The sequence below is a fragment of the Lynx canadensis genome, chromosome D3 (genome assembly GCF_007474595.2).
Source record: "Lynx canadensis isolate LIC74 chromosome D3, mLynCan4.pri.v2, whole genome shotgun sequence".
Classification (NCBI taxonomy): domain Eukaryota; kingdom Metazoa; phylum Chordata; class Mammalia; order Carnivora; family Felidae; genus Lynx; species Lynx canadensis.
In genome coordinates, this window is record NC_044314.2 from 88,687,668 (window position 1) to 88,712,115 (window position 24,448).

The 24,448-nt window shown below is 57.1% G+C and overlaps 1 protein-coding gene across 2 annotated transcripts in view; it reads right to left on the reverse strand.

Moving 5' to 3' along the window:
* DHX37 (DEAH-box helicase 37) overlaps positions 1-21,978 on the reverse strand; it is a 28,523-nt gene extending 6,545 nt beyond the window's left edge. For both annotated transcript variants that reach the window (XM_030336202.1, XM_032595384.1), the window contains exons 1-18: positions 21,797-21,978; positions 18,115-18,284; positions 15,460-15,572; positions 13,705-14,026; positions 11,456-11,604; positions 10,309-10,401; positions 8,565-8,661; positions 7,588-7,701; positions 7,305-7,406; positions 6,946-7,060; positions 5,653-5,748; positions 5,386-5,468; positions 4,568-4,718; positions 3,884-3,960; positions 3,313-3,545; positions 1,725-1,836; positions 413-519; positions 128-316 (exon numbers count right to left, since the gene is read on the reverse strand). In XM_030336202.1, the coding sequence (XP_030192062.1) occupies positions 128-316; positions 413-519; positions 1,725-1,836; positions 3,313-3,545; positions 3,884-3,960; positions 4,568-4,718; positions 5,386-5,468; positions 5,653-5,748; positions 6,946-7,060; positions 7,305-7,406; positions 7,588-7,701; positions 8,565-8,661; positions 10,309-10,401; positions 11,456-11,604; positions 13,705-14,026; positions 15,460-15,572; positions 18,115-18,284; positions 21,797-21,902 (2,429 nt within the window). In that variant the 5' untranslated portion in view covers positions 21,903-21,978. The remainder of the gene's footprint in view (positions 1-127; positions 317-412; positions 520-1,724; positions 1,837-3,312; positions 3,546-3,883; positions 3,961-4,567; positions 4,719-5,385; positions 5,469-5,652; positions 5,749-6,945; positions 7,061-7,304; positions 7,407-7,587; positions 7,702-8,564; positions 8,662-10,308; positions 10,402-11,455; positions 11,605-13,704; positions 14,027-15,459; positions 15,573-18,114; positions 18,285-21,796) is intronic.
* Positions 21,979-24,448: the final 2,470 nt, after the last annotated feature.

Sequence of the window (24,448 nt, forward strand, 5' to 3'; positions counted from 1 at the left end):
GAAGGCAGAGCTCTGCCGGGATGGAACTGGGACGGAGCGCTGCCGGCTCAGGGAGGCCCCGAGTTAGCACGAGGCCACCCCACATGCCAGTCACCCCCCCCCCGGAGGGCAGCCCCCGCAGGCCCACCTGTCCAGCTCCTCGAACAGCTCCCGGACCGTCATGGCAGCCACGAGGGTGATGGCGTAGGGCAGGCAGCCGTGTTGTCTGCTCAGCGCCAGCATCTTGGCGTAGCGGGGCGCCACGGGGAATGTGGCCATGGTCCTGCCCAGCGCGGTGATGGGGCAGCTCAGCCGGGACCTCTGCAGCTGCTTCACCCTGGAGGACGGAGGCGTGCGGTGGGCAGGGGGCGGGGGGGAGCACGGCTCAGCGGCCCCGGGGCTCGCTGCTCCCCCCACCCCCAGCCCCGCCTACCTTTCTGTCTTCTGGGGCGCCTGCAGGGCACCCAGCGCCACCAGCAGCTCCTCGGCGGTGACGAGGGCCTCCGCGGAGGGAGGGGTTGGAAAGGGGAAGTTGATGACCTGGGCACGGGAGACACGGCAGGGGCAGCAGTGAGACGTGGAGAAGCAGGCATGGTGGCCACAAGGGGCAGCAGGGCCTGGCCTGGCAGGGGACGGCGCCTCCCGCACCAGTCCGGACACCGCGCACAGCCCCGGGCGCTCAGGAAGTAGCCCCAGGCACACTCCAGCGCGGTGTGCCGGGGGGACCCCTTCGTTCACACAACCCACGGACTCAAAAGCACAGACCGAGCACCTCACGTGTGCATCCACTGAGCACCCTGTGCGTCCTAGGGGCTGTTCTTGGCAACAGAGACAGAGAAAGCACCAGATAAGGGCTCCGCCTCCACGGGGCCCCTTCAACCAGAGCAAACGCGTTAAGTGAACGGGAGCAGACGTCCTCACGCAATAAAAGGGTGAGGGAGGGGACAGACAGACCGGGATCGGGGATGGGGGCACCTGAGAAAGCGTGACCAACTCAAAACAAGTGGTCTAACAAATCCGTACACGGCCGCGTTCACAGCGGCTCTGTGCGTAGCAGCCAGAGGGGGAGACGCCCCAGGTGCCCGACAACAGCGGGACAGACAGGACGCGGCCTGGCCCTACGACGGAGCGATACTCAGCCGTACAGAGGAACGAAGTACTGACACGTGCCACCGCGTGGGTGACCCCCGAGGACGTTTATGCGAATGATCCCTTTTATACGAAACGTCCAAAACGGACAAAGCCACGGGGACAGAAAGCTGGTACACGGTTGCCCTGGGGGTCAGGGTGGAAGGAACGGGAAAGGACTAATGGGTCCAGGCTCTCCCTCTCTTTCTCTCTCTCTCTGCACAACCCCTTGTGGAGTAGCAGAAAGGCAGGTGACCCCCGGACGGGTGCCATGTGAGGACCGTGTCAACAGAACGTTCTGTGAGCCCCAAGGACAGCGACAGGTCTCTGTGCAGTGGGCAGGCCTTCCCTGTGTGGCTTCCGTCCCAGGCACTGGTCCCCCGGGTGCTCCAGGGGTGCAGCCCCGGGGGAAGCGGTGCCTCGAGAGGTGGGAGGGCCCAGCGTGGGCACGTGTGGACACAGCGTCCCACGAGAGCGCTCCGGGTGGCTAGGCCGGCACCACGGGACTCCGCTCCTGGGTCCCCTGCATCTCAGGAGCTGGCCCGTGCGGGGGCTGGGGGCTCAGCGGGGGCTGGGGGCTCGGCGGGGTGCTGGCAGGGCCGGGGGCCGCCACTGACCTTTTCAATGTTGAGTGCTTTCATCTGAAGGATCAAGTCTTCAACCGGCCTCCGGGTGATTTCAGGAGGAGGAAACGGCTCAAAGTCACCGAAAACCGCAGATGAATAGAGCCTGGGGGGGGAGGAAGCACCAGAGAGAACACCATCATTTTATAAATGAATAAAAGAGCAGCTCCACCAAACTACCGGGCACTGGATTTCAACCCGGACGCTTACGAGGGCCGGCACTGACCCTCCTCGTGCCTCTTTCCCTCTCCCGCGGGACAGGCCAAGCCAGCAGGGGACTCACCGGGGCTGGGGCAGAGATGTCCGAAGCCACACATGCAGGGAGACCGGTGCCTGGCACACAGTCCCCGAGACTACTGTCGCTCCCTACTAGCTTTCTCTACGCAGGTTCCCAATTTCCTTTTCTCGTGATTTAAAACAATGTCAAACACACCCCAAAAAACCCAGCTATAAAGTGATCGAATAACCATAACAAAACACAGACGGGAAAGATATTCGCCAATGACGCCTCTGACGCAGAGCTAATATGCAGATTAGGTAAAGAACTTTTACGACTCAACGATAAAGGAAAAAGAACCCCGTTAAAGAAATAAGCAAAAGAAACGAACACTCCTCCCAAGAACACAGACAAATAGCCAACAGCACACGAAAAGACGCTCAAGGCCGTCGGGGAAACGCAAAGCAAGTGCACAGCGAGCGACCACGCACATTTGCAGGTCTAAAAAAACGGAAAGGAACAAACGTTGGCGAGAATGTGGGGAGATGGGAACCTGCGAGCACGGCTGCTGGGAACGTCAGAGTGGGGCAGCCGCTGCGGAAGACGCTTGACGGGCCCCAGAAGGCGCAAGAGTGACTATGTGACCCAGCAACCCTCCCAACCCCCCCACCCCAGGGAGAGACTCAGGGGAAGCAGAAACACCAGTCCGAGCAAGGGGACGGGAAGGGGAGGAAAGTGCCTAACAGATGGGGGCTTCTTTTGGGGTGACGACGTCTAGGACGGACTGGGGGACCGCCGCACGGTTCTGAGAACACCCAATACCAGAGAAGCGCACGCTTCAAAACTGTCAAAGTTGGGGCGCCTGGGTGGCTCAGTTGGTTAAGTGTCCGACTTCAGCTCAGGTCACGATCTCACGGTCCGTGAGTTCGAGCCCCGCGTCGGGCTCTGGGCTGACAGCTCAGAGCCTGGAGCCTGTTTCCGATTCTGTGTCTCCCTCTCTTTCTGCCCCTCCCCCGTTCATGCTCTGTCTCTCTCTGTCTCAAAAATAAATAAACGTTAAGAAAAAAAAAATTAAAAAAAAAAAAAAACTGTCAAAGTTCCGGTACGTTAACGGTACCTCCGCAAAGCCGTAACAAGATAAAACGAAAACAAAACAGCTAAAAATAAGTATCGCTCAAGGGTCAGAATAAAGAAAGCACGCTGAGTGCTTGAGAGCCAACAAGGGCTTGCACGGCACCCCAAGGACCGTCCCCAGGGGGACACGGCACTCGCTGCAGACTGGGGCGGGGGCCCCCTTCCTTGCTCCTCAGTGGTGGCTGCCGTAGAGGGACCCCCAACGTCACTGGAGAGGCCAGGGAGTCCCACCTGTAGCAGTGGCCTGGCTCCGTCCGGCCCGCTCGGCCCGCCCGCTGATCGGCTGAGGCCTGTGACACCCAGGTGACTCGGAAGGAGGACACGCCAGTGACGCGGTCATAGTGACGCCTCTTCACTTTCCCACAGTCCACCACGTACTTGATGCCCGGGATGGTGAGGGACGTCTCGGCCACGTTGGTGGCCACGACGCACAGCCGTGTCCCTTCTGGGGGAGGCTGGAAGACCTGGGGTTGTCAGGGAGCAAAGGCCGCAAAACACCGGAATCAGGAGAGAGCTGGTGGCACGGACACGTGGGGCTCTTGACCCCAGAGAAATCGGCCAGGCTGGGGGGGGGCCCACGGGTGGCGAGGTGGACAAGCCCTCCCCTTGCCTCTGGCCGCGACATTGCTCAGCGCAAACGCAGGGACGCGTTCCTGTTCTCCAGGGAGATCCCAACACCCTCTCCCATCTGGGGGCGCTGACCTAACTGCTGAGGAGGAGGACAGCCCCGGGCCTGACCTGCCCCTATCTCAGTGCCCCTAGGAGGCGTCCCCAAGAGGCCAGAAGGAGCCCACACAGTTACCTGCGCCTGCTTCTCTGGGGCCAGCAGGGAGTACAGCGGGAGCACGTGGAGGGGCAGCGATGCATCCGGCTGTGCACCTGCAGGGAAAGCAGGGCCGGCTGGTACTCCCCACCACCCGCGGAAGCCCACCTCAGGCTGCCCCGCGTCCCCCTACCTGTTGCACCCGCTACCAGGCGCCACCCCCCCCCACCCCCCCAGACCAGCACAGTGTGGGCTGAGTCTGAGAGGCTCCTGGAGGCTCTTCAGGCCCCATGACCCTCCTCCAAGGGGGGGACGCCCACCCCGCTGGAGAGTCTGCTGGGAAGAATCTGGCCACGAGCCCTACCGCCGGCTGGGTGCCACCGGGGCTCCCACAAGGCCGTGGGCCCATCTCCGTACAGGGGGCCCTGGGACCGGGCAGCCCCCCCAGCCAGCCCTGAGGCCCGCCTTTACCCAGCAGAGCTGAGCCCGGGGGTGGCATGCCCATCACAGTCGACACTACGGACATCGGAGGGTCTGTCTGCAGACAGCTATAGGAAGTCAGCAAACAGCAGGCGCAAGGCGGCCACAAAGCCCGGCCCTCTTGAGCTCCAGACCAACAAGTCTGGGCCTAACCACGGGGCCTGGCACACTGCGGGCGCCCTGCAGACCCCTGCCGAGTGAATGACCCAGGGAGCGCAAGCAGGGGCCCTGCCCAGGGCACACCTCCGTCTGCCCCGTCGTCCCCCAGGTCCAGGTCAAGGTCGGAGCCCAGGGCCGCCTCCTCCTCCTCGTCGTCCATTTCCGCCTCCCTGTCCTCGTCGCCTTCGCCTGCAGGCAACACCGAGTAGCTGTCCAGACTGATCTGCGGCAACGTCTAGACAAAGAAGACAGCAGAACCCCAGCTGCAGGAGACAGGGTCACAGGCAGGAAAGACGAGCCTGTCCAAGAACGAGGCCCAGCACTGCCCGTGAGCCCTCACAACCATTCTGCCCGCTTCCTCGCCTCAACGCCGGCACGACCACAGAGCTTGTCTCAACGGGCTGCCGTGAGGACCAGTCGACACTTGGACTTACGCCGCCGCCAGGCAGGTCCAAAACGCAGCGGGCGGGGGCAAGTGACCCCCCAGTAAGGACGCCGTCACCCCCGGACCCACAACGACATTGTGTGGGACTCCGCACCCTTGCTCTGCCTGCCCTCCCAGACATCCTCACAGGCCCTGCTCAGGACCTCACGGCCAGCCTTCCAGAAGCTTCTTCCTGGCCCACAGCACAGGGAACCTCCAAATCACAGCCCACCCTGAGGCCTCTAGGGCAGCACCACCCAACAGAACTCTCTTCCACGGTAGGAATGTTCTGGACCCAGCACGGTCGCCAGCAGCCCCAGGTGGCTATTGAGCACCTGAAATGCGTCTGATAGAATTCGATTAAAACAACCTTATTTTTATTTCGTTTTAGTTACATTGGCATCTACATGCCATGGGGCCACTGGCCACCAGAGAAGGTAGCTTCAGAGTCCCCAGGCGCCCACGAGCCTCTACATACCGCTGCCCGGGCCTTCCTCGCTCTCGTCCTTGACTTCTTAAACTTCCGCACTTCCTCTACTGAATCTTCCTGATCTTCCTTTTCTGTAAGAAGGAGCAGATTCAGCAGGGAGATGTCTCGAGGCCACACGCGGGTTACCAGGGCTCTGTTCTTCACCGTCCAGAGTAAGGCCACCGCACTGCTGGCCATTTATTGGGGAACGGCAGGGCGGGCGAGGCGCGGGCTCTCATACAGGGAGGCTCTCGGGGCCCAGTGCCGCCGGGGTACCTGGAGGCCTGCGTCTGGCGTGTGGGAAGGCTCTCCTCAGCCTGCGGCACAGCGCGTGCACCTCTGCCTGCCCCGTCAGGAACACCAGGATGCCCCCTGCGAAAAGAACCAGATCCCTCAGCTACCCGGTCATTCATGGAGCAAACATCTACTTAGCAACTACCACCTGTCAGGAGCTGGGCGTAAGGAAGAGCCAGTCACGGCAGGACTCAGCCACAGGGACGTGCAGCGGCAGCTGCCTCCCACACAGAGGACGTGTGACAGGGAGGTGGACAGAGCCCCTGCACGACCTGGCTGTTCCACTCGTGGGCATTAGCCCAGGAGACCGGGAAAGAGGGACGCAACCCAAGACCTGTGCCCAGATACCCACGGCAGCTCCACTGACAACAGCCGAGAAATGGAACAATCCAAGTGTCCGTCGGCTGGTGGATGGACAACCAGAGTGTGGTCCGTCCACACGGCAGAAAACACACAGACGAACCCCAAAAAAGCAAGAAAGAAGCCAGGCACAAAACCCACACATCGAACGAGTCCGTCTGCACAGAATGTCCGGAATAGACAAATGCGTCGGGACAGAAAGCAGAACGGGGGGAGGGGCCAGGACAGGGGGATGGAGAGTTAGTGTTTAATGGGGACAGAGTTTCCCTTGTGGATGGTGGGGACGGCCGCACAGCACGGGCACACCTCAGAGATGCCGCGGGTCTGGTCCCGGACCACCGAGAAGCGAGTGTCACAATGAGTGACACAAGCGAGCGTCACAGCTGTTGCTGGGTTGCCCTGTGCACACGGAAGTTACGCTTACGCTGTGCTGTAACCTACTAAGCGCGCGATGGCGTCACTGTCTAAAAAGACACCGCGGATGCCTCGATTTAAAATATCGCTAAAAACTGCTAACCGTCACCGGAGCTCTCAGGAGTGGTGACCGCTGCTCACAGATCACTGGAAACGTACAGGGGGAGAGTCTGAAATACGGTGGAAATCGCCAGCGCGTGACACGGACGCTGAAGGGAGCAAGTGCTGTCGGAAAAGCGGCCCGATCGGCTGGCTTGAGGCAGGATCGCCACGAACCCTAACTCGTCAACGTGCAGGAGCCGCGAAGTACGAGCAAGCAAAGCGAGCCAGCGAGGGGAGCCTGCACTTGGGAAGGCGCTAAACGCCTCCGGATTATACACTTAAAAACGGTTCAAATGGTCCAACTCGTGTACGTTCCACCAGCAGGAAAGAGCCAGCGCGGGGAGGTGGGGCCTGGGGTCCGGAGGGGAGACCCGGCCTCGCCCGCCGCCGGGGCCTCACCTGGCGGCAGCATGCGGTGGATTTTGCAGACCTTCCGGAAGCACTCGCCACTGTAGTCTTCCAGCGGCGTCCGCTTGTTGAAATGCACCGTCACCGGGAACTGCCTGGACTCCACCTGGGACACACGCCCACAGAGGCACGGGGGGCGGTGGGCCGAGCTCGGTGCCTCCCCCGTCCCTGGCCCCTGCGACCCCGGAGCTCTCCGCTCGGCGGGAGCAGCTCCCCAAGGCCTCCCGGTCTCGGCCTCCACCAGCAGAGCGGGGCCTTGCGGGAGCGGCCTCGAGACCAGGCGTCCCGCTGCGGGAGCTGACGGGCCCCGCTCCCCCCTCGCCGGCCCGAGACGCCGACCCAGGCGCTACCTTGATGACCGGGGGCGGCCGGGCGAAGAGCCGCTGGTTCTGCGTGAAGTCCTCCACCTGCAGCGTGGCCGACATGATGACCAGCTTCAGCGGCAGGTGCCTCTGCGGGAGGGCAGACGGGGTGACGGACGGAAGGGTAACACGGCCGGACCCAGGATTCCAAGGGGGGAGGAATCACAGGGGGGCCGCTCACACCGAGAGTCACAGCCCTGCCCCTGGACCCGGGGGACCCCGTGCTCAGGAGACCCTGTCTCACCTGACCCCCGGCACCCCGCCGGCCTACCTTCGCCCGGAGAGACACGATGCGGGACAGGAGGCCGATGAGGATGTCCGTGTACACGCTCCTCTCGTGGGCTTCGTCAATGAGCACCACCTTGTACCTCCGCAGCAGGAAGTCCTGGGGAGGGGGGCGTGGTGAGGCCCGCCAGCCTGGGCCTGAGCCACTCCGGCATCACTCACACCCCAGAATTCCTGCTCCAGGAGCCCCCTTCACAGCTGGCACGGATCCGGGGGCACTGGCCCGGGGGGTCCTGGTTTGTGACCTCAGGTAAGTTATTTCACCTCCCTGTGTGTTTTCCATCTGCAAAATGGGGCGACAGGACCCACTTCACAGGGTCACAGGGAGGTTTCCGTGACAAACACCATCCGTAAAGTACGCAGCCTGGGGGCAGGTGCCTGGCAGAGAAATTGCTGGAGAACGGGCAGCCACCATTTATTAGAGGCGAGCTACCAAATCCAGACGCCTGTAGAGCAGAGAGGACAGGCAGGACAAGGGAACGAGGGGGTGGCGGGTAGGACCGAGGACACTGGGACAGTGTCTCCCACACAGAGAGGAGCCGTAGTCAACCACACCGGAGCCGCATTCACAGCCACCTCCCTGGGTGACCCTGGCCGGCCTCATGGCAGAGGGGGCAGGCGTCACCTCTGCCCAGGTGGACGCCACACAGCCCACAAGGAGCAACACGCGTGTGGCCGAGGCACAAAGTCTGTGAACCAAATCCTAACGACACGAGCTCCCGCGTAACGAGCACCTACAAGGCGCTACGCTGAGGCGCGTTCACGCGTCATACAACTTCTGCTTCAAAACAACTGCGTGAGGAAGGTACCGGTTTGCAGATCAAGAAGACGAGGCTCAGAGAGGGGAAGGAACTTGCCCAAGGTGACACAGTGCTGCTGTGCCAGCGGGTGGCGTGACAAGCGCTCGAACTGCCCGCCCCATGCTCGCTGGCCTTGCGTCCGGAGACGAGACGAGCAACCAACCTTCTGGATCTCCTTGAGCAACACGCCATCTGTCATGAACTTGATCCTGGTCTCTTCGGTCACGTTTCCCTCGTATCGGATCTGATAGGAGACGACCCTGCAGGGACAGACTCCGGCTCAGGGCAGGTAAGGTCCCGACCGGTTGCAGCCACGTGGCCACACGGAGGCGGACGACGGAGGCCCGTCACCAGCGTGACGCGGAGGGGCCGTCACCGCCCTCTGAAAAACGGGTCGACTGAACGCGGACCTCGGTCGGAGCGCAATTTGAACGACCAACGGTGAACAACTGTTCAGAAGAGAGACAACGGGGGCCGGAGGGCCCTCCAGCGTGTCACAGGGTTTCGGTCACGGTGAGGGCGCTGAAATTGTTCTAGCGTCTTCTCGCACAGAAATGAAATACAGCCTTGATCTTCCAGCCCAACAGAGAAACCCCGAGGAAGCAATTCTCCAAGAGCAGCTCTGCACCCCTGGGGTGCAGGGCACGGAGTCAGAAGCAAGTTGGCCACCAGCTGACCATCACCGAACTGGGTTTCGGGTCCACGGGGGCTCGTTCGCTACACTTTCTACTTTCGTGTGTGCTTAAAAGCTTCCACAAAAAGTTAAAGAGGGGGCGCCTGGGTGGCTCAGTCAGTTAAGTGTCTGACTCTTGATATCGGCTCAGGTCACGATGTCGCGGTTCGTGTGATCGCGCCCCGCGTCGGGCTCTGCGCCGACAGCGTGGGGCCTGCCTAGGATTCTCTCTCTCCCTCTCTCTGCCCCTGTCCTGCTCTCCCTCTCTCTCTCAAAATAAACATTCCCTTAAAAAAGTTAAAAATGGTGACCAAAAAGGACAGCTTTGTATGTATTATTTTCAACACATGCCATCAAATACAACGGGAAAGATTCAGAAGGGGTGAACAATATGAATCGTTCACGTACAAGTCGAAGAGGAGAAATACAGAGATGCCCACGGTTGCTTGTCTGTGCCTGTGACTGTCTGGAACAATCCACAGGAAACACGCTGGGGGCACCCTGCCCCCACAACACGCGCACGCAACAAGCCTCCCCGACCCGCACGCCAGTCCCAGGAGGGCGGGCCGTTCTGTCTCGCTCACCCTGTCCTGAGACCCGGGGCCGGGCCGGCCCACAGCAGGTGCCGCTCAGTAAATATTCAGAGAGAGGGCAGATGAAGGAGACTTTCTCAATTTTAGGCCCAGTAGACATGCTACCCCCTCAAACCTGGATGCCCCGGTGCGGGCCGAGGCCCAGGCATGTGCGGTATGAACGCGGCCCCAGCCACCCTCAAGCGGGCGCTCTGCCTGCTTTGTTCGGTTTTCCACATCAAGTCCTAAAGCCTCGCCGCCCGCAGGGGACCCGAACTCGGGACCCCTGCCTAGACAGAACTACTGGACCATGGCAAGCAGTAATCACTGCCTGCCTGCGTCTGGCCACCTGCCACTCTGCTCCGCCCTCGAGCCCCAGAAAGGGCCACGGTCTCCTCGGGGCACTGGGCACGGAGTAAGCCCGAGGGCCTGGCGGGCTCGTCCTTGCCCTGTGGCCCCTCCCCAGGAAGCTCCTGCCGTCCAGAGGGCGGAAAGCCCTCTTGCGGGAGGAGCCCCTCCGCTCGGACGCAGAAGCAACGCTCCCACCCAGCACCCTCGAGACGGACAGCGCCCACGAGGCTGCTCTGCTCCTCCTGGACAGCGCGCCCGGGGCCAAGCCGGGGGACCACCCCCTTCCCTCCTCCAGGACGCAGAGCCCTCACCGCTGTGACAGATTCATCTCCTTGGCCACCCGCTGGGACATGGCCACAGCAGCCACGCGGCGGGGCTCTGTGATGCCGATGATGCTGTCGTCGCTGTGGGAGGGAGAGAAGACACATCAGCAGTGCTCGGCCCCACCTGTCAGTCCCACGGTCACACACGGTTCCCTGTCAGGACTCCACGTACGGAGTGGCCCTCCCTAGAGGTGACAAGGCACCGCCTGACAGCAAAAGGGGACAGCCTGGCGGTCCGCACACAGACGCCGTGGGAGTCACAGTGGAAGGGAAAGCAACCAGCTGCGGACGGGAGGCTGGGCTGGCCCGGAGCAAGTGCTCTGCGAGTCACAGGACCTGCCAAGGGGACGGCGGACGACAGGCAGCACAGAAGCCCGCGCCGGTCCCCTTAGAGAGGTCTGCTTACTGGGTCGGGGGTGGCTGGTGTCTGGGATCCGAATTTCCAGAGGGTTCCCGATCCTGATAAGGGGGGGCTCTCCGTGCCTGGACTGTTTGTACCAACAACGTGGTTCATCCTGACCACCGGCTTTCCTTCTGGGCGCCTGGGACTTGGGTAGGTGCCAGGGAGAGGGGGTCCGACCCCAACAGACACCCTGGGCGCTCAGTTTCTACTTGGCTCGTCTGGTGACAGCTCTTTACACGGACTGCTTCCGTGGGACTCTCCCGGGAAGGGCTCAGAAAGCCTGTGCCCGGTTCTCCCAGACTTCACCCCGTGCACCTCTTCTCTCTGCTGATCGTGTTTCGTGTTCTTTTGCTCTAAGAAATCGCACTCACATGTACAACTACACGCTGGGTCCCGTGAGCCTTCCTCGCAAATCAATGAAACCGGGGTGGTCTTGGGGACCTGTGACACACCCGGGTCAAAAGTGCCAACAGGAGGCGACATTCATAAACACACCGCCCCACGTGACAGGGGCTGATCTAAGCATTTCACACGAAGTCTCTCATTTCGTGCACACGACACCCACGTGAAGTAGGTGCAACGACTGTGGAAGGACACCAAGGCCCAGAGAAGTTAAGCAGCTTGCCCAAAGCCACACAGCATACCAACGGCGGAGCCTGGATTAGGGCCCTGGGAGCTCCCACTCATAGTAACTTTCGGGGGTCGCCCGAGGGGCCAGCCCCCAGCCCCCACCTGGTGTAGCCTGCTTCGTAGAGAAACTGTGGCACCTGCGTGGTCTTCCCGCTGCCGGTCTCACCACACACGATGACGATGGGGTGCTCGGCCACGGCCTCCATGATCACTTGCTCCTCAGCAAGAATTGGGAGCTTTAGCCGTTCTTCCTGGCGAAGAGAGGAAGTCAGTGCTCGGGGAAATGGGGGGGGGGGGGCTGCCCCGCAGAACGGCAGAGGGGATCAGCGAGACTGCGAAGGGTGATGTGGTTTCTATAAAGGTGGCCGTGGGCATGTGGATGCCGTGAGCCCTCCTAGCAAAGCCAGCGAGGCCCAGCTACAGGGGACGGAGACGGCAGTGGGGTCCTCCCGTGCCAGAGCGGGTGTCCTCGGGGACAGCCCAGCACGCAAAGCCGGCCCCTGAACAACTGCGGGGCTCTGCTTCCTCACGCACGGACCGTTTTCGGTACAGTACGGGACTAGGGGCGCCTGGCTGGCTCAGTCAGCAGAGCGTGATCTCGCGGGCGTGAGTTCAAGACACACGGAGGCTGCAGAGATCACTTAAAAAAAAAAAGTACAAGGCTATAAATGTTTTCTCTTCCTTACGATTTCCTCAGTAACATCTTCTTTCTCTAGCTTACTTTTATTTTAAGGATACAGAAAACATATGACACACATAACATACAAACCACGTATGAATCAACTGTTTTGTGTTCTGAGCCTTCCGGTCAACAGTACGCTATTAGTCGTTAAGTTTGGGGGGAGTCAAAAGCTACACGTGGATTTCTGACCGCAAGGGGGGCGGAGCCCCTAGCCCCCGTTGTTCAAGGATCTGGTGTTATCATATACTGCAGAAGTTTTACGACCCACGTCTCACACCTTCATTACGTGAAGCATGCTAAGTGCGGATTTAAAACATTCTGTTCCATCTCTATTCTACTCCATTTTGTTTCAAAACCGAGAGTGCTGGTCATCTCGTGACCCGGTCATGGCTGTGACCTACAGTTTGCCGACACTGCCCGAGAGGAAGTTGCGTGCATGTGAAGAATTCTCGCAAGAATACGTGCCCTGTGCTCTAGTCACACGCCAGAATACTCGAGAGCAGCGGGGGAAAACCACCCAGAATAGGGGGGACTTCGGTTACCGCACCAACACGGATGAATAAATCTCAGAAACGTGAAACTGACTTGACCAAGCAATCAAAGTGCAGGGAGACGAGTGATACGATATCACTTATCAAAACAGGTGGTCGACCTGTCGTAACGGCTTAGGAACACGTGTGGAGAAAAGCCACGGAGAAAGAAAGGGGCTGAAGCTGGGGCGGGGGCAGCCCGGGGCCCGCAGGGACCGAGTGAAGAGATTCCCGCGCCAGCAGCAGCCATGTGATGGCACCTACGAGCAAATCTTTGTAGCATGAACCCAGGGGCACACCGGGTGGTTCCTCAGAGCCGTCAGCTTGCCCCAATTATACCTGAGCACACGAACTGAAATCCCGGTTTCAATGAACAGTACTGATGCTTACTTAGAACACTGTGCTCGGGGCGCCTGGGTGGCTCAGTCGGTTGAGCGTCCGACTTCAGCTCAGGTCACGATCTCACGGTTTGTGAGTTCGAGCCCCACGTCGGGCTCTGGGCTGACGGCTCAGAGCCTGGAGCCTGCTTCCGATTCTGTGTCTCCCTCTCTCTCTGCCCCTCCCCCATTCATGCTCTGTCTCTGTCTCAAAAATAAACATTAAAAAAAAAATTTAAAAAAAGAAGAACGCTGTGCTGATATTTTGTTCTTTTTTTTTTTTTTTTCCATTAGAACAAAGGAGCTGGTCGCATCCCTCCGGTTTCCACAACACAGCGTGCGGTCTGCCACAGCCCCGCTAGGACCCAGGAGGCCTCCTGCCTCAGGGCCTTAGCTCCTGCTGTTCTCAGTGTGGGACAGCCCCCTCTCCTCCGCTCCTGCTGGTCTCCCAGCTCCTGCCCCAGATGCCTCCCAGGCCCTCCTGCTCTCCCCCTTCCTGGCACCCAGCCTCCTCCGTTCACAACAGCGGGGGCGCTGTCTGCTGCCCTCCCCCCCACCCCGTGCACGTCCACACACGCACCCGCCCACGTCTCCACGCCGACCCTACAGGAGGGCACAGTTGCTCCCGTTCTGGGCGAGGACACCGGCGCACGGGAGGGATCCCACCCGCTCGAGGCACAGGACGCCCCCCCCCCCCGCCCCCGCACCCCCAGCCCCCCACCACGCTAGCCTCAGGGCCCGTCGCAGACCGGAGCAGCAAACCTGCACTTCGGGGGAGCGGTTCACGGGGATGAAGACGGCGGGCTTCGCGGGGGGCCTGGCCACGGTGGGGGCTGCTGCGGGAGGTACCGACGACGTCGCGGCCAGAGAGGGCTGGCCGCTGGAGCCGGGGCCCCCGGCCCCCGCCCCCGGCGGCGGCCCCGCACCAGCCTCCTCCACGGGCTCGGCGGCAGGGGCCTCATCAGGCTCAGACTCCGCCGAGGACTCGGAGGACTCATCTTCTGCCTCCTCGCGGGGGCGCTTCCGATGGGCCCCGCTGAGGCTGCTGATCTTCTGCCCCTGGGCTTCCATCTCGTCAGACCTCCTGCCAGCACGGCCAGAAGTCAGGCACGAAAGCCCTAGGATGGGCCGGTCGACCTGAGGCAGCTCTGTGTTGCGACACACCCCTCAGAAGCCGGGATTCAAAGGACACCCCCCTCTCCCACCTCAGGGCCTTTGCACATGCTGTTCCCGCTCCCTACGCAGAAGCGCTCCCTCACTTCACTCAAATGTCACCCATCAGGGAGACTCTCCCATCTCCCTCCATCCTCTTTCCCTGCGTTACTTTGTGCCTTGTGCTTCCCAGCACTAGACACGTATGTATTCGTTTGATTATTGCCCATCTCCCCATGATGAGAACGCAGGCTTCTTAAGGGAAGCTTACTTCTTATTTTACTTGTGTGCACTCTCCATCCCCGGGGCCTGGAGGAGAGCCTGGGACAGTCTGCACTCAGAGCAGCCATAAATGCACAAGGGAGCAGGCTGACAGTAAGACGGCCGTGTCCCGTGGGTCTGTGGTGGGGGTGAGGGGTGAGGAGTGGTGGGTGGGGGGGAGTGGGGAAGGCACCTGGGCTCCATCTAAGGGTCAGCTGCCCTGTGAGAGTGCCATCTGGTGTGGCACAGGACCAGGCGGGAACCTGGATTTTAATATGAGATCAACTTTTCTTTTTTAATGTTTATTTATTGAAGAGGGAGAAGGAGAGGGACAGGGAGAAGAGGGAGGGAGGAGGGGGGGAGAGGGACGATCTTAAGCAGGCTTCAAGCTCAGAGCAGAGCCTGATGCAGGGCTCGATCCCAAAGCCCAAATCAAGAGTCAGATGCTCAGCGCACCCAGGTGCACCCCGACTCCTGCGGTCTCAATCTTGGAATGTGGGTGGTATTGGGCTGAACAGTGTCTCCCTAGAATTCACATCCAGAGACTCAGAATGTGACCTTCTTGGAAACAGGGTCTTTGCAAATGTAATTCAGGTGAAATGAGGGCATCCTGGATCAGGGCGGGCCCCAACTCCGATGCCTGGGTGTCCTTAAAAGAGAAGACGCGGACACAGAGGAAGGCCACGGAAGACAGAGAGACACGCCGGGAGACACAGCGGAGACGGGGACCGCGGCGTCACATCTATAAGGAAGGAACCCCCAGGACGGCGGGCAGCCACCCGAAGCCGGGGGGGAGGGGAGGAACAGCTTCTCCAGCTTCCAGAAGGGACCAAGCCTGTGACACCCGGAAGGCCACACTTCCGCACTCAGAAATAAGCTGAACCGAATCCCTGATCACCTGAAAGCGACGTCTAGCCTAATCGTCTGGGCCAGAGCTGGACGAACCGGTCACGCAGGACCCCGCAGCACCCAGGCCCCCACGCGGCGGAGGCGTGTTAGCACGGGGGCCACTGCAGGCGTCTTTCCTCCTAAAGCTCAACCCGGAAGGCTCGGTGACCTGTGAGGCCGCCCCCGGGGCCCTGGCAGGAGGGGCACCCGACTCACTCTTTGGTGTGGTACATGCGGTTCCCAGTGCCCAGCTTGGACGTGGTGTAAAAGAGTCTCAGCTCGGCTTCTGAGACCTGGACTTCGCTCAATTTCTGTAGCATCTCCGCTCGCTGGGGAAGGAAATGACAGTGTCAGACATGTGGCAGGGCGACCCTCTCTTCAGAAGGGAAGGGAGACCTGGGGAGTGCCCGGGGGGCTTAGTTGGTGAAGCGTCTGACCGTTGATTTGGGCTCAGGTCGTGATCTTGCGGTTCGTGAGTTCGAACCCCACATCGGGCTCTGTGCTGACGGCAGGGAGCCTGCTTGGGATTCTCTCTCTGCCCCTCCCCTGCTCACACTCTCTCAAAGATAAACTTTAAAAAAAATTTAAGAATTATAAAAAGAGATCACTTAAAACATTAAATTAAAAAAAAAAAGGAAGGGAGACCGTACATCAGATTTCAGCTGCACTAACATCTAGGCTTTTTAAACCAAACGTCCAAATTATAAGTGCATCACAGGCCGGGGGCCTTACATTCACGTGAGCTGGGGTGGCTGTCTACCCCAAGGCTCTCTCTGCATCACTGTGTGTCATAAGCAATTCTCCACCATCCAGATGCCCATCCGCGGGAGACCGTATAATAAAGGAGGGTTTATGTGTACAAAGCGGGGCTCCCCCACTGTGTCAGAGGGGAGGCTCTTGTGTGATATGGCAAGCGGTCCCTGTGCCACCTTCTAGAAAGCAGCATGTGGAGGCGGGGACAGTTGGCCTCTTTCCGCTGTGGAACGATTCAGGAGTTTTTCTTCTTCTTGAAATTATAAACGTGCATTTTATATGTGCTCCCATCTACGTATTTTGCAATCAACGAGAGGAAAAAGCACGTACAGAACAGTGAGAAAAAACACCGCACAGGATTTTAAAAGGACACACTCGTGGACCGTGAACCTCCCTGCAGAAAGGGCTCCGGGGGCCGAGTGTCAGGACTGTGAGCAGGGGACCCTGTGTGGCGATCCTGGTGGAAGGTCAAATGTGAACCCCAGGAAGTCTCCAGACTGGGGTCTCTCGGTCTCTGCACTGCAGGCAATGCGGGCCACAGAACGTTTTGTCCCAGCTGAGGATCCAAATAGCATTTCCAGGACATTCGGAGGCAGAGGGGTGTGTTTAACTGCACCACAGAGATGAAGGTTTAAAAACGCAGACTGTGGGAAACCGCAGACAAGCAACCTGATTTCCCTCAACAAATAAATGACAAGGGGTGGGGGGGGGGGAGGAGAGAAAGAAAAATAAATAGGTGGGCTAGGGGAGCATTTATGAAACAATTGGAAATTCGACCATTTAGGGAAAGTTGATATTTTTAAAAAATTTAGGTGGGCTAATGGCCTTGCGGGTTATTTAAAAAAAACATTTTTTTTTTTACATTTATTCATTTTTGAGAGACAGAGAAAGAGCACGAGCAGGGGAGGGGCAGAGAGAAAGAGGGAGACAAAGAATCCGAAGCAGGCTCCAGGTTCCGAGCTGTCAGCACAGAGCCCGACGCGGGGCTCGAACTCGCGGACCGCGAGATCATGACCTGAGCCAAAGTCGGATGCTCGCGCCCCTCTTGCCGTTATTCTAAATGGCCCTTATTTTAGAGATACAATTGAAACTGTTTATGTATAAACACAATGGTGTCCTGCCCTCTCAAAGGATAACTCTTGTCCCAGAACGCAACCGTATTTGGAGAAAGGGTCTCTTCGGTGTAATTAAGTTAAAGATCCCGGGATGAGACCTGGATTATCCAAGTGGGTCCTAAATCCCAAGGCAAGTGTCCTTACAAGACACACACAGAGGACAGCCACGTGAAGACAGGGGCCAAGACTGGACAGATGAGGCCACAGGCCAAGAACGCTGGGGGCCACCCAAAGCTGGTGGACCCTCCCCTAGAGGCTTCACAAGCAGTAAGGCCCCGCCGACACCTTGATTTCAGACTCCGGCCTCCAGAACCACAACAGAATACAACCCTATCCTAAGCTGCTCAGTTTGCGGTCCTGTTTCAGCAGCCCCGGACACCAATACAGACTTGTGCTTCCCAGGCTTTGACCCCGGAGGTGGGAAAGTGGCCAACAGGAGGGATGACAAGGGGACTCTGGGCTGGCAGCCGCTGGCACTGGTGACAAGGACACACGAGTCCATTACACTAGGTTCTCTGCTTCTGTAGAGGTTTGAATTTCCCAATACAAAATTTGTTCTGCAAAGAAGTACGAAGGGAGGGGCACCTGGGTGGCTCAGTTGGTTAAGGGTCCAACTCTTGATTTCGACTCAGGTCGTGATCTCAAGTTTGTGGGTTTGAGCCCCACATCCGGCTCTGCGCTGACAGCTGGCCTCAACAAACCTGGGCCCGTCAGTCTGTCCCAGACAGACTGAGCCGGCTGGAGCGGTCAGTCAAGGGCCAGCCACGGGGAGGCCATTCAAATTTAAATTAATTAAATCACATAAAGAATTCAATTCCTCAACCTTGCTAGCCACACACGCCTAGTGGCTACCCCGTATGGGATTGCGTAGACACAAAGCACGCCCCGCATTCCGGAAAGTTCTACGGGACAGTCCCAAGGAAGAGATCAAGTTGGGGGGACACAGACCCCATCCCTCCGCAGTCTGGGGGGCCGTGCGCAGACCCTGCCACAACACGCGTACCTGGCTCTTTTTCTCCTTCTGATCTAAGATCTTCTGCAGCATTTTCCGCTCTTTCTTGGTCAGAGGCTTCTTCTCCTTCTTCGCCAGGGGAGGGGCCTTGGGCTTCTTTTTCTTCTTTCCCGGCAAAACCAGCGCATTGCTTGCGTCAACTCCTTTCAGCGTGCCCTGATCTGGAGAGACACACATGCCTGAACCCTGGCCCAGGGACCGGAGACTCCGGAGGCCAAGTAACGGTCAACATTAACGCCACCGGCTCGGTGCGGGGCGGCTCCATGTGGCCTCCCCACCCCTGTGTGAGCCCCCTGAGCGCCCCCACAGGACCGGGGGTGCGGGCCCACCACCGTTCACTCGGCTTGCCTACCCAGCACCCGCCACGCGGGTCAGGGCACCTCCACCCTAGCGGTCAAGGCAGAGGAGAGCGGGTGCCAGGAGGGAGGGTACACGGGACAGCAGTGCTCCGCTCAGAATGTGGCCTGCTTTCGGCAGACCTGTGAGGTCAAAACTATTTTCAGAGCACTGGTACAACGTCCTCCTCAGACACGCAGGGGACTAAGTACTGAGTTTGTACCATATCTATTTTCACTTTTATATTTTTTAAATTGTTTATGTTTATTTATTTGGGGGGGAGGGGGGCAGAGCACCAACTGGGGAGGGCAGAGAAATAGAATCCGAAGCAGGCTCCAGGCTCTGAGCGGTCAGCACAGAACCCGACGTGGGGCTCGAACGCACGAACCGCGAGATCGTGACCTGAGCCGAAGTCAGACCCTTAACCAACTGAGCCCCCCAGGCGCCCCATGTACCATACCTACTTTTAAATGTCACAGTCTGGGGGCGCCTGGGGGGCTCAGTCGGTTGGGCGTCCGACTTCGGCTCAGGTCATGACCTCGCGGTCCGTGAGTTCGAGCCTCGCGTCGGGCTCTGGGCTGACAGCTCAGAGCCTGGAACCTGTTTCGGATTCTGTGTCTCCCTCTCTCTGACCCTCCTCTGCTCATGCTCTGTCTCTCTCTGTCTCAAAAATAAATAAATGGTAAAAAAAAAAATAAATTAATTAATTAATTAAAAAAAAAAAATAAATGTCACAGTCTGAAAGTATACAATCTAGACCCAAATTCGGCCACCACATTACTCTTCAACTCAACCTGCTGTGGCCCCCCTCTCCCGTGTTCCGTGGGGGCCCTGACTTTCAGTAGTTCCTCTGGCTTCGTCCATCTTGCCTTGTATCACAAAACGTGGGAGAGAACGAGACAATTTTAAGCAATGCAAGTGATCCATTGTGCAATTCTCGCATAAAATAGAATTAAAAGCGAGAAAGGAAAAAAAAAAAAAAAAAAAGAGCGTACAGCAAGCATTTTCCAGAGGCTCCAAATCGTGTGACGTGTAGCTGCTCTCACAGCTGAAAAAGCGTGTGCTCGTGTATACTGGTTTCAAAATTTCTTGGTTTTGATGGATAGAAGCCACACCAACAAAAGCACTTTGGGACCCTCAGTTTTTAAGAACGTAAAAGGGTCCTCGGTCCAAAAATTTGAGAACCACAGTACTATAGAAAAAAATAATAATAATAAGGGAAGTGATAAAAACAAAAATCAGGCAGCGGGTGGCGATGTTAGGTCAGTGGTCGGGGAAGGCTCTTTGAAGAAGGCAGGCGATGTGATGGATGTTTTTATAAGCCTCCTCTTGGCCCCTCAGGAAGGCGGGGATTAATTGGAGATGTCCTGAGGTGGGAAAGAACCTTCCCCAATCTTTGGGTCCAAGAGACCTCAGGCCCCCCCTGCTCCAATCACCTCCTCCAAAACTCCGACGGGGGTAGGACGACTGCTCCTCCTGGATCCCTTTTACAGATGAGAAAACTGAGGCATGGAGATGTTAGGCGGTTTGGTCAGCCCCCAGCCTATCCGTGCGACTTCTCAGGAGGGAATTCAGGCTCCAGATTCCCACCCTAAAATTCTGTCTGGTAACCTCACTGCCTTTCAGGCCCAACGAGAGTGCAGAACAGAAGGCCAGGTCGTGGGTCGAGGGACACAGGCCTTTCCAGCGGCCCTGCTCTCCCTCTGTGCATCTCCAGAGCCTAGGCCCACTGTTTCCTGATGTTTAACTCGGCTGGACCTCAGGGAGCACGTGCGCTCAGCTGGGTGAGTCCGACCTGGGACCGCATCCTTTTCAGGAGCCTGCGAGACAACTCTGAACGGACTCAGTCACTTCATCTCAGCTCTCCTGCACAAGTGGCCCCATCCAGGTCATGGACAGCTTCCCTGGTTACATCCAGAGGTCCCTCTCTCCCTCCCTGACCCCTTGGGAACATCTGATGCGGATGGTGGGTCCCCCTCCACGGCACCCACAACCACACGCCCCAGAGCTCTCGTCCCCATATCCTTCTCCAGGGCAGGACTCACCCCCTCAGTGAGCTAATCCAGCCTGGGCTTGAAACGAACAAACCCCTTCCACTCACAGATGACTCCAAACTGCCATCTCCCCCAGGAACGGCCTCTCTCAAGCACCTGCCTGCCTACCCTGGCCGCCTGGGTTATGGAACAGGACCCCCAGACCACTCATATCCCAAACATGGCTCCGGGTCTCCCAAGCTGCCCACCCTGCCTTTTCTCCACCGGCTGGGCCCAGCGCCTGGGAGTCCTTTTCGACATCAGTGTTCTTGTGCACGCTCAGCCAGCAAATCCTGTGAGCTCCTCGTAGCCTGACCACCACCAGCTCACCTGCTCCCTGCGTGAACGAATGAACAAGCTCCTAACCGACCACCCTGGTTCTACTTAACCTTCTACTGCTTCTCTACGCAGCAGCCACAGAGATGCTGTTACCGCATAAGCCTATGTCCCCCTGGCGCTCTAAACCCTGCCCCAGCCACAGTCCTCACCACGACCCCACCCCGCGGACCCTACATGATCCTGCCCCCATTTCTTCTTTCACCCCCACTCAGCCATCCTGGCTGCCTTCAGGCCTTGACTCAACGCCTTCTCAGTGAGGCCTTCCCTGCCCACCCGATGGGACACTGCAACCCACCCAAACACCCATTCTGCTTTATCTCCTTAGTATTTATACCCACGCAACATCCTGTATATTCTACCTGTCTGCTTTTGCCTGTTTCCTCCCACAAGCATCTACTAGGCTCAGCAGGGCAGATTCTTTTTTTTTTTTTTTTCCCTTAAATCTCCTCTTCCCTTATGTCTCCTAAAGTCCTGGCAGCTCCTACTAAAAAGGAGTCTGAGCAGAAACGTCAAGCAGCCTGGAGCTGAGCAGACAGGTCTGGGCTAAACATACTTATTCGGGGGTCGTTGGCAAGGAGATTATAAAACAGCCATAGGAATAGAGAGAATTACCTTATTTTCTTGCCCACATTCCCCCATACTACTAAACTAGGGGTGGGGGCACCTGGCCGGCTCAGTCTGAAGAGCACCCGACTCTTGATCTCAGCTAAGGTCCTCAGTTCGAGTCCACCGCTGGGTGCAGAGATTACTTAAAAAAAAAACTTTAGAAAGTAATAAACTAGGGCCGGACTCCCATAGAGGAGCAAGCCCCGGGGCTGTCCCAAATTCACCGTTAAAACCATAGTGTCACTGTCTCCCCTTCCCCGGATCATCTGAGAGGAGGTTCCTCCCGGTGCCCCCCGCCCCAGAGTCGCGGAGCCCTTCGGCCCCTCCCCGAAACCCAGCCCCCGTCCCGGACGCCTTACCCTCTAGTTCCAGCAGGACGGGGGGCGGTTCCGGGGGGCCCTTCGAGGGGCCGGGGGTCGCCTGCTGGCGCCCCTTGACGTTGTAGCGCCGGCGCAGCTTCCCCATGGCGCTGGGTCCGGCAGGGTTAACGGCTGGCTGCGGGAGCCGCGCACCCCAAAACCCAGCCCACGTGGGTTCCCTCCCAGGCCCCAGGCTCAGGCCGCGAGACTGCCGGGCTGCACTCTCGCGAGAGCTGGGAAACAACAGGGGGCTGGGGGCGGGGCTTGAGGGGAGGCGGGGCGGGGCCAAGTTAGAGGCGGGAACGAGGCCTGAGGTCTCCTGGGAGGCCTGAATTTAAACTGGGGATAGTTCGCACGTGGTGTAGGCAAAGTCCCTAAATCGGAGTTACCTGCTAATAGTTATTTGGCTACCTGGGAGTGGGGCTGTGTTGTCACCTTTCCAACTATAACCCTGTCCCCATTGCAAACTGCTTCTCTTTTTTTTGCTCATTTGCAGTTTCTGTTACTCCGATAAGAAACATAATTAGTTGTGTAGTAAAAAGGCACGAAGTATTTCCATTACAGGGACAGAAGAACTAAAAGAAGAAAGTATCTATTAGTCGGCTTTAAACTCTCATTACCATATCACATTGTCTGTAGCGCATTCGGAAATAATGTATTTTGTGAGTCCTGTAATTATGTGGCGTGTAGAACAGTTACATCGTGCAGCATTTTTTCTGTTAAAAGCATGAGTTCATTAAGGGCAGACATTTAAATAACATAACAAAAACCAGGTGAAGGCATTAGGATTTATTTTAGAATTGTATTTATTTTAATGTTTATTTATTTGAGAGAGAGTGCGCTCGAGCAGAAGGGCCGAGAGAGAGAGAGAGAGAGAGAGAGAGAGGGAAAATGCCAAGCAGGCTCCTTGCTGTCAGTGCAGAATCCAGCACGGGCCGAACTCACCAACTGTGAGTCCAAATTCAGGAACTGTGGGATCATGAGTCGGAGGCTTAACGGACTGAGCCACCCAGGCACCCCTTAGTTTAGAATTTTAGAAAGGAACCTAGAACAACATCTGCTGCAGAGTAGGTAAGCAATAAGGAGTTACTGAATGTAATAATCACTGAATGAATAAATGAAGAGCATGATTGTATAGACTTTCTCCTTCCCCCCAAATTCAAAAGCAAAAACATCCCTATAAACACACAGGTGGTGCATGAGAGGACTTAGATAATGTATGTATGAACATGTTTATAAAGTTATATACTGATTTAAACGAATTTTGGGGAGGAGAGAGAATAATTAGCATATCAAACCTCTGGTTTCAGGGGTCTTATTGCTTAGAATGATAGTGATCTGCAGTTTTTCCTTTAAATATGTTTAAGTAAATAAAAGGTGTGTCCATGTTAAAATTAAGTGGGTAATAGTAACTTCTCCTATAGTTTCCTTATATACCAAAGTATTATCTCCAGAAAATACAATGTTGTGTAAAACAAGAAGGAAAAGACATAGGGGTGCCTGGGTGGCTCAGTCTGTTGAGCATCTGACTCTTGACTTCAGCTCAGGTCATGATCTTGCGGTTTGTGGGTTTGAGCCCTGCATCTGGCTCTGTGCTGACAGTGCAGAGCCTGCTTAGGATTCTGTCTCTCTTCTGTCTGCCTCTCTCTCTCTCTCTCTCTCTCTCTCTCAAAATAAATACACTGGAAACAAACAAAAAAGACAAGACGTATATACAACAACATGGCTCTCATAACTATGTTGAAAAACCAATCACAAAAGAGCAGACTGTCTGATCCCATATACATAAAGTTCAAACACAGGCAAAATTAAGTCCCTAAATTTTGGAGGCAAAATAGTGAGTTTCCCCAGGAAGCTGGTAACGTTCCATTTCTCCATGTGGGTGCTGGTTACCTCATGTGTTGTTTAAATGCATACAGAAGCACCTTACGATTTGGGTATTTTTCTGTGTGTAGGCTCTACTTCAGTAAAACTTTTCTTAAAAAATAAGAACTTAAAATATATGGCCACTAAATACGTGAAAGCTTCATCAGGAATCCAGAGAAGTGTAAGTTCAAAAATAAAATACAATTTTTCACTCTTTGGATTGGCAAAGGTTAAGTTTAGTTTTCCTGGTTATCTCAGAAAAACGGTTGGACACCGTTTGCTTTAGGCCCTTGGGTTGCATTTGGCTATTATGGCTCACGGGTGTTTTAAAATCAATAATCCTCCTTGGCTTTGTATACCAGTTAATTTATTGAAGACACTGGGTCGCTTGCCCTGTACATTCTGGATTTGACTGATTGCTTCTGCTGCTTTCTCATTTTCTCCTCCATCCCCCATATTTCCTGTAAATTGTTGGTTAGCTGTAGAGACCAGATCCGGTTAGGGTTCAAAGGGTTCGGGCAAGAATCCATCCCAGGTGGGGCAGGTACTTCCTGCTTCTAGGGTTTGTCCCGCGTCCAGGTCTGGACAACTTGGCGCCTCCATTTTCAAGTTCCCCACCAAGCATTCACCTCTTGGTTTCAGTCTCTTGGTGACCATCGCCTGGATCCATCGTTCCCCTAAGGGGCAAAATGATTTTCTAGCTCCTTGGCTCCCTCCTCATTTACCAGCTGGACTTATGTTCAGAGAACTTTCCCTCCTCCCGTTTTGTGAGGCTGAAATAGTAGG